Consider the following 17,889-nt stretch of genomic DNA (forward strand, 5'->3'; position numbering starts at 1 on the left):
GCCCCGCGCGCGATCGCAGCCTAATTGGATCCACTTACCTGGTCTTCCGGGTTCCCCACTGCTGATCTGCACGTCAGGCGGACTGCGCATGCGCAGTAAGGTCTGTCAGCTGGAGGAGCTCTATTTAAAGGGACAGTCCTCCACTGACAGATGCTGCAAGAAATAGGAAAAATTACAGCATGGAGCAGCCCAGGGGGAAGGCTGCTCCCAGTTTAATGATGCCTCACTCCAGGTATCAATACACGGGGTGAGGAGGAGGGGGAGGACAGAGATCGTCCCCCCGGCAGGCGGGAGGAAGCGGCCTGGCTCGAGGTGGCAGAGGAGGTCACCTGCACCACAAACATATCGCCCACCTGCATACAGTGCAGGAGGCGCTGCAATGCCCTAAGTAGGTCAGCCAAAGTGAGGACACTTACTCATTCCCCTGCACTCCATCTGCCACATCACCGCCCCCAGTCACATCTCCTTCTGCACTGCCAACACTACTCTGTCGCATCACCCCTCACACCCACTCAAACCTCATCCTCATCTTACCTGCACTTACTCACCTCGCCAGTGCTCATCCCGCCACTACCACTCAACCCAATCCTCGTACAATCTCATGGCTCTCTCATACTCACCTCTCATGCATCTCTTTCACGGTCAGCTTCACTCAACCTGCCACTACCTGTGCTGCAGCCACAGTGCATGCATCACATATGTGCAGTAGGAAGCGTAAAGCAAACATGTCGTGAGCATGAAGGGGATGCACAAGGCTGTTTGAGGGTTTGTCATGGTTTTTACTCATATTTAATTTCTGACCAACTCACATCACATATTATATTGGCACCACTACTGCCACGTCTTTGCGAATCTTGTCTGGTTTGTGCAATAATGCCCTTTCCTGAGGATCACTATGAAGACCCACACCTGATGCCACCCATTGTGTCACTGCAGAGTGGGTGTAGGTGTATTTGCAGGGCTCTTTGGTGCAGACGACTGAGAGACGTCGGCGATGTCCCCAGTGGCACCCTGGAAGGATGCGGAGGAGACATTGTTGAGGGCAGTGGTGACGTTGACAGCGACAGGTAAGAAGATGGTGCTCGGGCCAGCCGGGAGCAGCTCGGCATGAAGGAGGCTGCAGATGTCCACGACTACATGTCGAGCAACTCTGTGCCTCCGTGTGCACTGCTGCTCAGAGAGGCCCAGGAAGCTGAGCCTCGGTCTGTGGACCCTGTGGCGAGGGTAGTGCCCCCTGCGACGCATCTCTCTCTGCGGTTGCCCTCCCTCCTGCTGTGCAGGTGGATGCGTCACAGCACTGTGTTGTGGAGCTCCACGTGTCAGAGGTGGACGGCTTGGCCGGCGATGCTGTTCGCCCTCCGAGGTCATGACTGCAGCTACGGCGGCCCCCATCCGGAAGATGTACATCTGAGGGGGTTCGCAAGGTAGGTACATGTCTCTGGACCCAGGGGTAAGTGTGCAAGTTGGTGAATTTGATTGTCAGGAGGAGGGTGGTGGAGGCTAAACTTCGTCCCAAGTGACAGAGTGGCCTCCTGCAATGAGTGAGGGTCTCCCCCCACAACCTGTCAAATGGACCTTTGCAGCTGCCACAGGCTGATAGCTGCAACACATCCATTTCAACTGGGAGTGTTTCCCCCAGTATGAGAAACAGTCCCAGTTGTTTCTAAAATCCCACCCCTCCTGACATATTCCCTTAATCAGGTCTGTTAATGACCTGAAATACCAGTATAAATACTCTCAAGTGGCACCCCGCTGGCTTTAATTGCCTGCGGGAGTCCCACATGCGGGGGCTGCGCGCGCACGTCGGCGCGTCTGTGGGGAACCCGGAAGTGGGCGGGTTGGAGTCGGGCTCCCGACCCGCTCCGGGATTCCCCGATTTTCGGAGCCCCCCCCCCCCCGCCAGGAACGCACCAGATAGCGGGTGCTAAAATGGAGCCCCAAAATGCTGGAAAATGTACAAAAGTGTTCAAAAAAAGTCAAAGTTTTTGTATTCAGTGTTCATGTCTTCCTTCGGCGATTTCTAACTTCATCACTACAAAATTGCACTTTTTTGCCCTTCAGTTTTCCCTATACAAGATGAAACGGAAAAAAGGGGGTAAGACAGATGTCAGGTTGATAACACAAGTGAGAACCAGGCAGAATATAGAAAGTTCAGAGGGGAAGTGCAAAAGGAAATAAGAGGGACAAAGAGAGAGTATGAGAATAGACTGACAGCCAACAGAAAAGGGAATCCAAAAGTCTTCTACAGGAAAGTAAAGCGTCAATGGGTAGTAAGAAGAGGGGTGGGGCCGATTAGGGACCAGAAAGGAAATCTAATCATGGAGGGCATGGCTGAGGTAATAAATGAGTACTTTGCATCTGTCTTTACCAAGGAAGAAGATGCTGCCACAGTCTCAGTAAGGGAAGGTATAGTTGAGATACTGGATGGGCTAAAAATTGATAAAGTAGCGGTACTTGAAAGGCTAACTGTACTGAAAGTAGATCAGTCACCCAGTGCAGATGAGATGCATCCTAGGTTGCTGAGGGAAGTAAGGGGGGAAATTGCAGTGTACTGGCCTTAATCTTCCAAACATCCTTAGATAAGAGGGTGGTGCCAGAGGACTGGAGAATTGCAAACGTTACACCCTTGTTCAAAAAAAGGGTGTAAAGATACACCCAGCAACTATAGGCCAGTCAGTTTACCCTCAGTGGTGGGGAAACTTTTGGAAACGATAATCTGGGACAGAATTAACAGTCACTTGGACGAGTGTGGATTGATTCGGGAAAGCCAACACAGATTTGTTAACGGCAAATCGTGTTTAACTAACCTGATAGAGTTTTTTGATGAGGTAACAGAAACGGTAGATGAGGGCAATGCAGTTGATGTGCTGTATACGGACTTTCAAAAGACGTTTGATAAAGTGCCGCATGGTAGGCTTGTCATCAAGGTTGCGGCCCATGGAATAAAGGGGGCAGTAGCAACATGGATACAGAATTGGCTAAGGGACAGGAAACAGAGTATGGGAAATGGTTGTTTTTCAGACTGGAGGGAGGTGTACAGTGGTGTTCCCCAGTGGTCAGTACTGGGATATATATTCTTGATATATATCAATAACTTGGACTTGGGTGTACAGGGCACAATTTCAAAATTTTCAGATGACAATACTTGGAAGGGTTGTAAACAGTGAGGAGGATATAGATGGACTTCAAGAGGATATAGACTATCTGGTGCCATGGGCGGACACGTGGCAGATGAAATTTAATGCAGAAAAATGCAAAGTAATACATTTCGGTAGGAAGGAGGAAGAGAGGCAATATAAACTAGAGGGCACAACTCTAAAAGGGGTACATGTGCACAAATCGTTGAAGGTGACAGGGCAGGTTGAGAAAGGTGTTAAAAAAGCATACAGGATCCTGGACTTTATAAATAGAGACAGAGAGTATAAAAGCAAGGAAGTCATGATGAACCTTTATAAAACACTGGTTCAGCCACAAATGCAGTATTGTGTCCATTTCTGGGCACCGCACTTTAGGAAAGATATGAAGGCCTTAGAAAGGGTGCCGAAGAGATTTACTAAAATGATTCCAGGGATGAGGGACTTCAGTTACGTGGATAGGCTGGAGAAGCTGGGGTTGTTCTCTTTGGAACAGAGACATTTACGAGGAGATTTGATAGAGGTATTGGTGTAGACAGAGTAGATAAAGAGAAATTGTTCAAAATTGGCGGTAGAGTCAAGAACCAGAGGACATAGATTTAAGGTGATTGGCAAAAGAACCAAAAGGTGACATGACGAAAAACTTTTTTTTTTACACACAGCGAGTGGTTAGGATCTGGAATGCACTGCCCGAGGGGGTGGTGGAGGCAGATTCAATCATGGCCTTCAAAAGGGATCTGAATAAGTACTTGAAAGGAAAAAATTTGCAGAGCTACGGGGATAGGGCACGGGAGTGGGACTAGTTGGATTGCTCTTGTAAAGAGCCGATGCGGACTCGATGGGCTGAATGGCCTCTCTGTGACCTATGATTCTATATTGAATATACTTGCAGCTGAACTTAAAAAAAAAAAGCCTCCTGCAATTTCTGGTATAATTATTTGTCACAGGGAGGACCCGGCAATTTTGTTTTTTAACAGAAAACAGGCTGAATTGTGAAAAGCGACCCCCAAAACACTGGTAAAAATCTTCGACAATAAATACAGAATTTAACTTCTTCGAGCTTCAAAGGAGGTCGCTGAAAGCTCTCTATTTTGTGTGTTGTCAGCGTTTTTTGAAGCTGTTGATCAGCTTTTACATGTTTTCTAGGTCAGTGCATGTGTGTGATGAAACAAGGGAAGAAAATTGGGACAAACAAATGAGCGTGCAGTAACTCTCTTGTCAAAATAGTTTTATACCGGTAGTAATATCTCCAGGAATTCTTTTTAAATTATTACTCTCACAGCTTTGGCAGTCTTCTCCATCTGGGTATCATAATAGGTACAACACAGGAGGAAGCCATTCAGCCCATTGTAAATGTACTGGCTCTTTGAAAGAGCTAACCAATTAGTCCCATTCCCCTGCTCTTTCCCCATAACCCTGTAAATTTTTTCCCTTCAAGTATTTATCCAATTCCCTTTTGAAAGTTACTATTGAATCTGCCTCCACCACCCTTTCAGGCAGTGCATTCCAGACCACTGCAACTCGCTGCGTAAAAAAATGTTTCCTCCTGTTGCCTCTGGCTCTTTTGCCGATCACCTTAAATCTGTATCCTCTGGTTACCGAACCTTCTGCCACTGGAAACAGTTTCTCCTTATTTACTCTGTCAAAACTGTTCATGATTTTGAACACCTTTATTAAATCTCCCCATAACCTTCTCTGTTCCAAGAAGAACAACCCCAGCTTCTCCACATAACTGAAGACCCTTGTCCCTGGCACCATTCTAGTAAATCTCTTCTGCACCCTCCCAAAGGCCATGACATCCTTCCTAAAGTGTGGTGCCCAGAATTGAACACAATACTCCAGCTGAGGCCTAACCAGTGTTTTATAAAGGTTTAGCATAACTTCCTTGCTTTTGTACGCTATGCCTCTATTAATAAAGGCCAGGATCCCATATGCTTTTTTTTTTAAAAACAGCCTTCTCAATTTATCCTGCCATCTTCAAAGGTTTGTGCATCTTTGAATCTCAACTCGGTTACTCTCTCCACATGTGCTAGTATTTCCCAGCATTTTCTGTTTTTATTTCTGAATGTGCAGCAGTGTAAACAATGGCAGTTAGAGACAAAGAATAAAGTCCCAGAGGTTCAGGATGTGGGGAATATTTTTCAGCAGGAGTGAAAAGTGAGGACACACAGCAATGTGAAGCTGTAGAAGGCTGTAGTGCTGAACAGCTAGTTGAGAGATGCAAGCTGGAGCACAGAACTGCTATCACCAAGTTGACTGATCACGTTGACTAAAGACCTTAGTTTTCATTCATGAATGCTTATTCAGTCTCACTGTGCTTCCGCAGCCTGGAAAAGGACAAACTCTGATTGTGTTTCAAACATTGCATGCACGTTAGTTTGAGGCACACATAAATTGCTTTCGAGATTGCCAATCTTCTTTCTAATGGCAGGTTTTAAATTCAATCGTAACCGAATCAACATTCAATCACATTCTATTAGCATTCAAACTAAAGAAAAATCCTTGTAAATCTTCACCTCCCTATCATCAGTACGAAAAAGATCTCACTATGTAATAGCAAAAATGTATGGACACTAAAATGTGACTGTCTCTAATTTACAGCTGAGCAAACCTTTCAAAATCTATTGTACTGGACTGGAAGTGCAAGCAAACTCAGCTAATGTTTATATCATTGTCATCCATCTAGATTTCCTGACAGTAATATGGTAAAACGAGATTCGCAAAGTTTGATGTCAATACCAACCTGTTAATGTAAGTTTGGCACTCTAAGAAATTGCTTACTAATGGCCCTGCCTTTAGACATCTTAACTGTCACTCTGCCCAGATTTAACTGTGCTGGACGCTATTCACCAGGCACTTTTAACTGTCCCAGTGGACTGCTTTCAAACATGCTTTAAATATAAATAATATGTGCAGTTTCACTTTGTGAAATCTTCATTAGTTTTACAGTTAGAAGTTAGGGAAGAAATAGCAGAGGTATTATTACATATATGTATAAAAATTCATTGGAAAAAGGACTGGCGGACAGCTAATGTTATTCCTATATTTAAAAAGTTGGATCAAACAAGTCCGGGGAACTATAGACCAATTAGCTTAATGTCGGTGGTAAGAAAGATAATGGAATCTTTACTCAAAGACGTAATAAAAAAAAATCTTGAAGCCAAAAATATAATGAAGAGTAGTCAGCTTGGATTTCAAAAGGGAAGGTCATGCTTGACCAACCTTATTGGATTTTTTGAAGTAGTAACAGGAAGAATAGACAAGGATAATGCCGTAGATGTAATATATTTGGATTTTCAAAAGGCCTTCGATAAGGAACCGCACAGTAGACTCATGACTACGGTCAGAGCACATGGAGTCAGGGTACAAGTAGCAGAATGAATAGCAAAGCTGGCTACAAAACAGAAGATAGAGTAGGATTTAAGGGTAGCTACTCAGACTGGCAAAAGGTGGGAAGTGGAGTTCCACAAGGATCAGTGCTAGGACCGCTGTTGTTCACAATTTACATTAATGTGTTCCACATTCTTACCAAAACTAGAAGTCATAAATATAAAATAGTCACTAATAAATCCAGTAGGGAATTCAGGAGAAATTTTTATATCCAAAGATTGGTAAGAATATGGAACACGCTACCACAAGGGTAGTTGAGGTGAATAGCATAGATGCATTTAAGAGGAAGCTAGATAAGCACGAGGAAGAAAGGAAGAGAAGGATATGCTGATAGGGTTAGATGAAGAGAGGTGGGAGGAGGCTCATGTGGAGCATAAACACCGGCAGAGACCAGTTGGGACGAATGACCTGTTTCTGTCCTGTACGTTATACTATGTAACTACGTAGATTAACTCTTTCACTTTCAATGTTAATCCACTGCGATAAAGCGAGCAATTTAACTCCAAAACAAAACCGAACTAATTTTAAAAATTTCAGAAATCTGAATGGGTCACCACATATAAAAGTCTATTAAAGAGAAAGAAATAAGAAAGCAAGGCTTGCATTTATATAGTGCCTTTCATGACCTCAGGACGTCCCAAAGCACTTTACAGCCAATAAAGTACTTTTTTGCCATGTAGTCACTATTGAGGGAAACACAGCAGCCAATTTGCGCACAGCAAGCTCCCACAAACAGCAATGTGATAATGACCAGATAATGTGTTTTTTTTAAAAAGTCGTGTTGGTTGAGGGATAATTGTTGGCCAGGACATCAGGGATAATTCCCCTGCAGTTCTTCAAAATAATGTCATGGGCTGTTTTACATCCACCTGAGGGGGCAGACGGGGCCACGGTTTTAACATCTCATCCGAAAGATGGCACCTCTGGAGCATCAGCCTGGATTTTGTGCTCATGTCCCTGAAGTGGGACGTGAACCCACAGCCTTCTGACTCAGGAGGCGAGATTGCTACCCACTGAGCCACAGCTGACACCAAAGGGCTATCTTCCCCTCTGAAAAGCTGTTGAGAAGCTTTTCCCTTCTGTTAAACATGTACAATCACAGAATATCATTTGCGTTGCAAAAACATTGCATCACTTGGGTTCTTCTAGGCTTTTACCCTCTTGAAAATGGCAACGATCAGCCCCAAACTAGTTTCTTCTCCCCACAAGAATGTTTTGCTTTCTCCAATATTTTGCCCTGCTGCTTCGTCTCACAAAGATAACAGAAGAGATCATCCTGGGTTTGCACCCTGGGATCACCCGAGCGTACACATCAGAAAATCAGGTAGCTCCCTTCATAAGCATGCACTCCAATCAGCCCAAGTCCCTCACATTCGCCGCACCAGTGCGCTTGGTTCCAAGTCTAGGAGAACATCTTCTAATGACTCTTGCTGAGATACTGCACTGTGAATGGCATTAGACCCCTGGTATCTCACCTGGGACATTTTTCATGAATGATCTTAAGCAGTATCAGTAGGTTATTTAAGTATGGGAGCCATCACAGCTAACAACTCACCACCTGAAACAGCCGCAATCAGCTAACTCAATCAGCTAACTCAGCACAGAGAAGCGATCAAACCTAACAGCTTCCTGGTCTCTTATAACCCAGCTCCCCATCCCATCTTATTTTTTCTCAAATTTAGTTACTAACAATATTCACCTACTCTGCTGAAACACTTACTGCTGTACTGTTGAAAAACACGATCAGTGACGCTTCTGAATTTGCACCTCTGGGAGAACATGGCCACTGCTCTTCCCTGAAGCACTGGATTCTATCCTTTACTTTTATACTGAGGGTTGTTAAGATGTGGAATGCCCCATCAGAAACAGTGCTGTAAGCAGAATCCATAATGGCCTAGAATTTGCTGTAGCACAGCAACGAATGGTATCTGCCGTTAGTTAGACTTGCCCTTGCGTGTTTAATCTTGATGATTTCTTTTTATTCGTTCATGGGATGTGGGCGTCGCTAGCGAGGCCGGCATTTATTGCCCATCCCTAATTGCCCTTGAGAAGGTGGTGGTGAGCCGCCTTCTTGAACCGCTGCAGTCCACGTGGTGAAGGTTCTCCCACAGTGTTGTAAGGAAGGGAGTTCCAGGATTTTGACCCAGCGACGATGAAGGAACGGCGATATATTTCCAAGTCGGGATGGTGTATGACGTGGAGGGGAACGTGCAGGTGGTGTTGTTCCCATGTACCTGCTGCTCTTGTCCTTCTAGGTGGTAGAGGTTGTGGGTTTGGGAGGTGCTGTCAAAGAAGCCTTGGCAAGTTACTGCAGTGCATCCTGTGGATGGTACACACTGCAGCCACAGTGCGCTGGTGGTGAAGGGAGTGAATGTTTAGGGTGGTGGATGGGGTGCCAATCAAGCGGGCTGCTTTGTCCTGGATGGTGTCGAACTTCTTGACTGTTGTTGGAGCTGCACTCATCCAGGCAAGTGGAGAGTATTCCATCACGCTCCTGACTTGTGCCTTGTAGATGGTGGAAAGGCTTTGGGGAGTCAGGAGGTGAGTCACTCGCCGCAGAATACCCAGCCTCTGACCTGCTCTTGTAGCCACAGTATTTATATGGCTGGTCCAGTTAAGTTTCTGGTCAATGGTGACCCCCAGGATGTTGATGGTGAGGGATTCAGCAATGGTCATGCTATGGAATGTCAAGGGGAGGTGGTTAGACTCTCTCTTGTTGCAGATGGTCATTGCCTGGCACTTGTCTGGTGCAAATGTTACTTTGCCACTTACCAACCCAAGCCTGGATGTTGTCCAGGTCTTGCTGCATGCGGGCACGGACTGCTTCATTATTTGAGGGATTGCGAATAGAACTGAACACTGTGCAATCATCAGCAAACATCCCCATTTCTGACCTTATGATGGAGGGAAGGTCGTTGATGAAGCAGCTGAAGATGGTTGGGCCTAGGACACTGCCCTGAGGAACTCCTGCAGCAATGTCCTGGAGCTGAGTTGATTGGCCTCCAACAACCATCACCATCTTCCTTTGTGCTCGGTATGACTCCAGCCACTGGAGAGTTTTCCCCGATTCCAATTGACTTCAATTTTACTAGGGCTCCTAGTTGCAACACAAGTTGCTGAAAGTGCAAGATGGAAACATCCCAGTGAGGGAAACATTGAATGATCCGGGCAAGCAACTGTGTATCTCCTTGGCGAATCAGATTGAAGGATTGGGAAATTAACATCACAAGGACGGAGAAGCAAGTGTAAGTTAGTGTGGGTGAATTCAACGTTAAATCAGGTACAGAAAGTGAAATAAAGAGAAAAAGATTGGATTGAGAGAGAGAGAAAAAAAAGAGACAGAAAAGAAAAGTAAAAAAAAATCAAATTATTTTTTAAAAATCTCCAACAATTAAAACGTGAAGGAATGAGATTCCACACTTGTAATAGTTAATTTTCAGTGTCAGAGAGGTTGACTGGCAGTAATTAACACTTATCACATCGTTAAAATGGGTGCTCAGGCTTGAAATGACTTAACTTTCTGTGGCGAGTTTAATTCATACCTACTGTTCAAATACTGCAACTTCACACCATTCAATGCATTTCAGTGATGAGGCAGACGGCAAGACATGTTTTCTAAGCTAACGGCGGTGTGGTGCATCTCCAACAGCAACCTTTGTATTTCCATGTTTAACCGCACATCTACCATTGCCTGAAGTTGCTGTAGCATTTGCGGATGAATAAGAATGAATGACATTAGTCTCACTGTTATTTTGACAGACAATTGTGTGCTTTTAAAGGGAAAGTAAATATTTGAAAAAGAAAAATGTAAAAAGGACAGGGGGAAAAGGAATAAGTTGATAGCTCTTTCAAAGTGCCAGTACAACCACGATGGGCCAAATGGCCTCCTCTCATGCTATAAAATCCTATGATGCAGTGCAACTAAAGCACATGCTCGGAGCATTGACAGCACCCTTTTCAAAGTCCACTGCAGGAAGGAGCAGTAATGGTACCCCCTTTGATTATGAGGTATGGAGAAAGAATGTATCCATGTTATATAAAGCATTTCTACCAACACAGCAACACATTTTAGAATGTCTGACAGTACAGCCCATTTTTGAGTTAAGAAAATGTAAAATTATATGTTGTTCGAATTTTTCAGCAGGCACCAAATATTCGCATGAAACATTCCTAAATCCAGCAAAGTCAATTGAAGCGTGAGTCTCCCTCAATAACGTATTTTAATCTCAACTTCCAAAGTGCAGCTCTTACTGCCACAGTGTAACATCATCCCAGGGTATAGTAGTGGGGGGGGGGGGGTTGCTCCTTTGAAGAGAGATTGCCAATTTAGTGTCAATTAGTGCAAAATTTGGGATATAAATGGCTGCTTATTTGGAAGTGGGTGGAGACTGCCCAAACTCATGATAGGAATGAGGAGATTGTCATCCGTTAGTCTAGGTTGGATTGATACTCCATTCTTAGAGGTGAAAGGGCACTGTGCTAACTCACTATCGCCAAGCCCCAAGTGTTCCTGGTTAGTTCATAGATGCCTGTTTAACTGTGGACTGCTCTGAACAATATACACTAAAGATTTTGTGAATGAAAGACTTTTCAAGTATAAAATACTTTCGAGATGGGCTGTGGAGGATATTTGATCATTATGAGCCCAATGGAACAAAATTATCCTCATGACACCATCTTGCTGAGACCTATACAAAAGGCAAACAATAAAATGTCAACAATTAGGAAACGTCTGGCTCAGTTTTATTAACTAATCCTTTATTAAAAACAAACTGGCATCATTCCCACTGCAGTCCACAGTTCAGGGAAAATGTCAGACAGCATCATTATTGCAGCTGGGCCGAGTGGATGTGGGAGTGCAAGTGACAACACAACCGTGTGCAGTCAATCAGCTGATCTCAAAAGGCAGACAATTGCACATAGTTTACTAAATAAACAGTTTACAACATGGTGCATGGATCAGTAAATACTAATTGGGTGGTATGTGTTATTACAGAGATCACAAATTATAGCAGGAGCATTTTATTACGTTGCAGATGGATGTTTTAGTGCGCTCATAAATCTAATTGGCTTTCAGTTCAAATCCGCAAGAGCTAGTCAGTATAATGACCACCAGAAGGCACCTTCTAATCACAGGGTATTTGTTGAAGAACGCAGCAATATGTTCTGATCCGCTGTATCAAAATCAGCACAATATTTGCCATTTTACAGACAATTAAAGCTCCATTCCCCCCATAATTTGCTTCCGTCTCACTGAAGAGTACTCCATAAAATAGCCACTTCTTGCAAGCCATCATAATAAAATTTAATTTGCTTTAAGAGGCATTATAAACTACAAAGCAACTGCTTTTCCAAGGCAACTGCATGGTGTGCAACATTTCAATCCTGACTTTTTCTGACAGGCATCCCAGAGTGGCTCAAGAGAATTTACACCTGGCCAGACAAACTGGAAAACCTAGACGCACAGCAAGTGCACATTTTAACATTGGTAAATGTTTCTGCTTAGCTTTACGCTGGCTTTGCTATGCTTCCTTGAACCAGCTCCACACTATTTTATGATATCCACATTTTACTCTGTGGCATACAGTACATAAAACTAATACAGAGCACATCCCAAGAGACATCAACTAGGAAATTACAGGCCTATTAGTCTAATGTCAGTTGTGGGAAAGTTACTAAAATCTGTGATTAGCGAGAGCGTGACTGAGCACTTGGACAAATATGATCTGATAAGAGAGAGCCAGCATGGGTTTGTAAAGGGTAAGGCATGTCTCGCGAGGTACATGTTGGATGATGAACTGATTGAGGTCAAAATAGTTTGCCAGCAACACTTGCCGTTGAGGCTCACATAAATAAAGTCCACTTGGACAAAATACTGAGAAGGTAACAAATGTGGTAGATAAGGGAATGTCTATGGATGTTATTTATATGAACTTCCAGAAGGAATTCGATAAGGTTCCACATAAGAGACTGTTAACAAAAATGAGAGTGCATAGAATTGGAGGCAACCTATTGGCTTGGATAGGGAATTGGTTAGAAGATAGGACACAGAGATGGGTTAATGGGTATGTACCTCATTTGCCAAAATGTGATTGGTGGTGTCCCCCAGGGATCTGTATTGGGGCTGCAGAATTTCACTATATTTATAAATGACTTGGATGAAGGAAGAGGGAGCCATATATCTAAGTTTGCTGAAGACACTAAGTTAGGTGGCACAATAGTGCAGATGAGAGCAGAAAGCTGCAAAGGGACATTGATAGATTAAGTGAGTGGGCAAAACTGTGGTAGATGGAATTCAATGTGGGGAAGTGTGAGGTCATCCACTTTGGACCTAAGAAAGATAGATCAGAGTATTTTCTAAATGGTGAGAAGCTAGGAACTGTAGATGAGCAGAGAGATTAAAGGGTCCAAATGGACAGGTGCAAAAAATAATTAAAAAGGCTAATGGAATGTTGGCCTTTATCTCAAGAGGGCTGGAATGCAAAGGGTTGGAAGTTATGTCAGTTATATAAAGTTCTGGTTAAACCCCATTTAGAATACTGTGTTCAGTTCTGGGCACTGCACCTCAGGAAGGATACATTGGCCTTGGAGGGGGTGCAATGCAGATTCACTCGAATGATACTGGGCTAAAAAGGTTAAATTATGGAGGACAGGTAGCATAGACTAGGCTTGTACTCCTTTGAATATAGAAGATTAAGGGATGATCTCATTGAGGTGCGTAAGATGATTAAAGGATTTGACAGGGTAGACAGAGAGAAACTATTTCCTCTGGTGGGGGAGTCCAGAACAAGGGGGCATAACCTTAAAATTAGAGCTAAGCTGTTCAGGGGTGATGTCAGAAAGCACTTCTTCACATAAAGGATAGTGACAATCTGGAACACCATCCCCCACCCCCACCCCCACCCCCAAAAAAAAAGCTGTTGAGGCTAGGCCAATTGAAAATTTTAAAACTGAGAATGATAGATTTTTTGGTAGGCGAAGATATTCAGGGTTATGGACCAAGGCAGGTATATGGATATAGATACAGATTAGCCATGATATAATCGAATGGCAGAACAAACTGATTGGCCTACTCCTGTTCCTATGTTCCTCCCTACATCCTTTGAACAGTCTTATAAGATGAATAAGTAGTGTGTTTGATCATTGCTAACTTAACCCATAGCATCCCAAATCAGCAATTTCCCGTAATTCTAAACCATGAGCAATCTATTATGCAGTTCCAAATATAAGGAACAAATTCCGGGGAGAACATTTGAAGTTCGAACTCTGTTAGTATTCAGCCGACATCCATGTACCATTCTAACGTCATAGCAATTACAACCTTACAGTTACCTGCTCAAATCAATTATTTTATATGTAATGGGAATCAGAAGATTTTTTTTCATCTCAATAGTGCAATGAAATGGAGGCAATGGCTAAGCAATTATTCAGAGAGCTCTGGAAATGAGGTTCTCAGAACTTTACCTGCAGTATTATAAACTTTTACAAAGAGAACTTTTATACCTTTAATGGACTGTGGAACTCGTTACTTCTCAGACTTCCTTTCCTTCTACAACCTACAGATTTTTAAAACCCAGGCTTAGCCTACCTAAGCAATTTTTTTAAATCTCCTTTTCTCGGACTGTTTTCATCCTTGGTGTTATCCCACACTATATATGTCAGACTGGTTGTTCCTTTGTTTTATTTTATAGTTTCTCAGCAGTTTTCTTCCTTTCCCTCCCATCTTGAAGGTAATGATTCCTTGCTGTTCGACGAGTATAAGTTGTCCTTCAGTATTTTGCCCAAGTGGACTTTATTTATGTGAGCCTCAACGGCAAGTGTTGCTGGCAAACTATTTTGACCTCAATCAGTTCATCATGCAACATGTACCTCGAGCAGAGTTCAATGGATAATGGTAGGAGCAGGACATCTGGCCGAATGTCTTCTCTCTAACATCAAGGTTCTGATTACATTAACAGCAACTCAACGGAGATCAGTGAATTTAGCACAGGACATGGATTGAACCTGGGTTTGTATGGTTCAGCTGCTCACTGAATCAGCCCATTGAGCTATCAATGGAGCCCCAGGTCTCTGGTTCCAATAAACTTAAATAGTTCCTTCCAGGGCAATAATAAGCTTCGAACTTTAGGAATGGTTTCAAATGAAACCTCAGATTTGATGCAAGTCAAAATAGTGAGGTAATCTTGCCACTTTATAAATCATTGGTGTGACAGCACTTAGAATTGTGTACAGTTCTGGTCACCTCAATATAGAAAGGATATTGCAGCTATTGAAAGGATACAAAAGAGAGCAACTAGTATTGATGCAAATAAGATAAATTTCTTTCAGAAAGTAACATTTTGGGATCTAGTACATGAGTAATTTGAAACATGACATATGGTAAGTATCGCATGTTTGGGAGGAATAGGTGACTTTAACCCATGGTTCCCAAAGTTTTCCATCAATGGAAGTTTCTTCGCCTCGTGTCTGGGTCTGTTGTAGATTAATTGTTCGAGATTGATTGCTATAAATTAGTTAACAACTCCATTATCATTGGATGGTAGAAGGTAAATTAGATGGACCTTGGTCTTATTTCATCGAGCAGTTCATATGTCACATTGCTCACAGATTATCTTCTCTCAGTGGCAGTCATTCTCCATTGGTGAAAGAAGAAGAATATACTACAGTGGGATCCCTGGTATGCTGCTGTATACTTACGGTGCCATTGTCAATAAACTGCATTAAAAAAGAAAAGAACTACCCCATCATCACTTCCTCAAATTCACAGGTACAGTTTAATATTCAAGTACAGTTGTGCCCTGACTGTATATCAGCTTCCATCCAAAATAAAAAAAATTCCGCTCAGTGATGAAAAATAACAGGGCAGATGTGGATTTAAGTGACCATTTAGCACATGCTAAATCATCCAATCCAGAAAAAGTACCTCCCCCGATGACGACCTCCAACTGTTTCTTCACTGGACTCCAAAATATTTGCCTCCGCTACCCTACCCAACCCAGAGATTTATTCCAAATGCTGAACACTTTGTGCTCCGTGTGAATCAGAATTTCTTGATCGGAGTCCGACATTTGTCTTCCATCAGTTTTAACATACCATCACAGTTTACCTTGAAGAAGCTCATGTCAGTTGAGTAGACTTTATGTAGTATGCAGTAACCATTCTGTTCAAAACAGCTCAGGTGAACAGACGATATCAGTTCCATTCATATCACACTTAAACAAAAAAATGAGCCATAAAAATACTTGTCTAACTCCAAACCAGAATACTAGTTGAAGAGGCCCTCCCTCAACTTCCACAAAATATGACTGAGAAAGAAAGTTGGACATCTGAACAGCAGTACCACAGACTTGTGACCGATCAAACCAATTTAGTCAGTGCATAGTAGAAAATAACATTACTGGCTGTGGTGGAACTGGTTCTAACATTATTGGCTATGGGAGAGAAGCAAAAAATGCTGAGTTATTTGTAAGACAATTAAATACTGGAAACTTAGTACAATTCCTGACACACTTTTTGGTTGTGGAAGTAGAGGTGCAATAGGCGCAATCTGTGAAACTCTGAACGTCGGAATGGTTTGGAATTCTCTCCCTAAATTTCACCTTGCATAGTTCTATTTCCACCTTCAAAAAGCCTCCCCACACTCAACCACAGGCACTTAATCCATCTCTGATGACTGCTCTGTTCATTTCCCCTCTATGAGGCGCCTTGGGATCTTGCACCAAGTTTATATAAATAGAAGTGATTCCTTTTTAAAAATATATATTTAAGTAGTCAATATGGGCGGCACTGAGGGTGGGGTGGGGGCACGATACTGAGCCCAAGAGCAAGAACTTGGGAATGACTTGTGCTGCATATCAGTGGAGTGTGAGCAGAAAGCACCTTTTTATACATCCAGTCACATCACTATCCATTCCTAAGCACACTCTTCAACAGCATCCGATGAACTGAGCCACTTCAAGTAAGTCAGCATTAAATAGTCCAAAATAAGCAATTTGTTTTGACTAATGGCACATCATGTGCATTTATAGTGTGGCCAGTGCACATTACTATTACCATCGCATTCAGTTGTGTCTTACCATCAGCATGAAGTTCATCACCCAGGTACATGTCTCTACTTTATACTCCACGCCTGACATTCAACACCCAAGACTACAATGCCAAATTGCAGTATAGAGTGTGAAAAGAATTGTGTAACACACACACACACACACACACACACACACAAATCACTTCTGCACGTACTTCCTGTTACAAAACATTACTTTGTGTTGCCACTTCATCACACTTCTGCATTTTTTTTTAAATTGGAAACCAGCCAGATGAACTTCTCACACTGTAATTACACCCTCCCACCAGTGCTGGCACTGTCGCGTCTCAGTTTTCTCACCTGGTTCCTCAGCCGATGCCGCAGAGAAACTTGTATGCTCCTACCAATCTCTGACACGGTTTCACAAACTGCCCCAAGTTTTACTATTTAACTATAAATAGCAAATCCAAGAATTATATAAAAATAAGGACAGAATATATGACTTAATTATGTCTGTGCATACCAGTCGAATTATCCCCACCCTCTAACCCTGCTTCACCTGAAGACTAAACTTGGTCTTGATTTCTCGTGTGCAACACCACAAAGAATCATCTAGTAACTCAACAAAATCTTTGGATCGCTCTTTCTGCTCTGTTAGAAATAGTCAACAGAGGCCAGATAAATCATTTAAGCAATAAAATGACCCAAAATATTATTGGAGGGAATCACAGAATCATAGAAAGGTTACAGCAGGGAATGAGGCCATTTGGCCCACCAAGTCCGTGCCGGCTCAAGAGCAATCCAGCTGGTCCCACTCCATCATCCTTTCCCCATAGCCCTGCAAGTTTTTTCCTTTCAAGTACTCATCCAGTACCCTTTTGAAGGCCATGATTGAATCTGCCTCCACCACCCCCTCAGGCAGTGCATTCCAGATCCTAACCACTCGCTGTGTAAGAAAGTTTTTCCTCATATCACCTTTGGTTCTTTTGCCAATCACCTTAAATCTATGTCCTCTGGTCCTTGACCTTTCTGCCAATGGGAACAGTTTCTCTCCATCTACTCTGTCTCGACCCTTCATGATTTTTGATACCTCTATTAAATCTCCTCGCAACCGTCTCTGTTCCAAGGAGAACAACCCCAGCTTCTCCAGTCTATCCATGTAACGAAAGACCCTCATCCCTGGAATCATTCTGGTAGGGGTGAAGATATCAGGCATTGGTCGTACATGAAATAAATTCTTTATTTTTCACAATGGAAATTTCACAATGAATATTGCAGCCCAGCACACCTTATAGGAGTACTGATCAACACTGATCAAGAAGTAGAGGAGTAGGTAAG

At 43.0% G+C, this 17,889-nt stretch overlaps 1 protein-coding gene across 10 annotated transcripts in view; it reads right to left on the reverse strand.

Annotated features, from left to right (window-relative positions):
* The window catches only part of adgrl3.1 (adhesion G protein-coupled receptor L3.1), a 602,649-nt gene that overhangs the window by 353,181 nt on the left and 231,579 nt on the right, over nt 1-17,889 (reverse strand). Inside the window, exon 1 of one of the 10 annotated variants that reach the window (XM_067983449.1) lies at nt 16,601-16,641. The exons of the other annotated variants lie outside the window; for them this stretch is intronic. Within the exon in view, the coding sequence (XP_067839550.1) occupies nt 16,601-16,631 (31 nt within the window). The 5' untranslated portion in view covers nt 16,632-16,641. Of the gene's footprint in view, nt 1-16,600; nt 16,642-17,889 lie in introns of those variants that run through there. 10 annotated transcript variants of the gene reach the window in all.

The sequence above is a fragment of the Heptranchias perlo genome, chromosome 4 (genome assembly GCF_035084215.1).
Source record: "Heptranchias perlo isolate sHepPer1 chromosome 4, sHepPer1.hap1, whole genome shotgun sequence".
NCBI lineage: Eukaryota > Metazoa > Chordata > Chondrichthyes > Hexanchiformes > Hexanchidae > Heptranchias > Heptranchias perlo.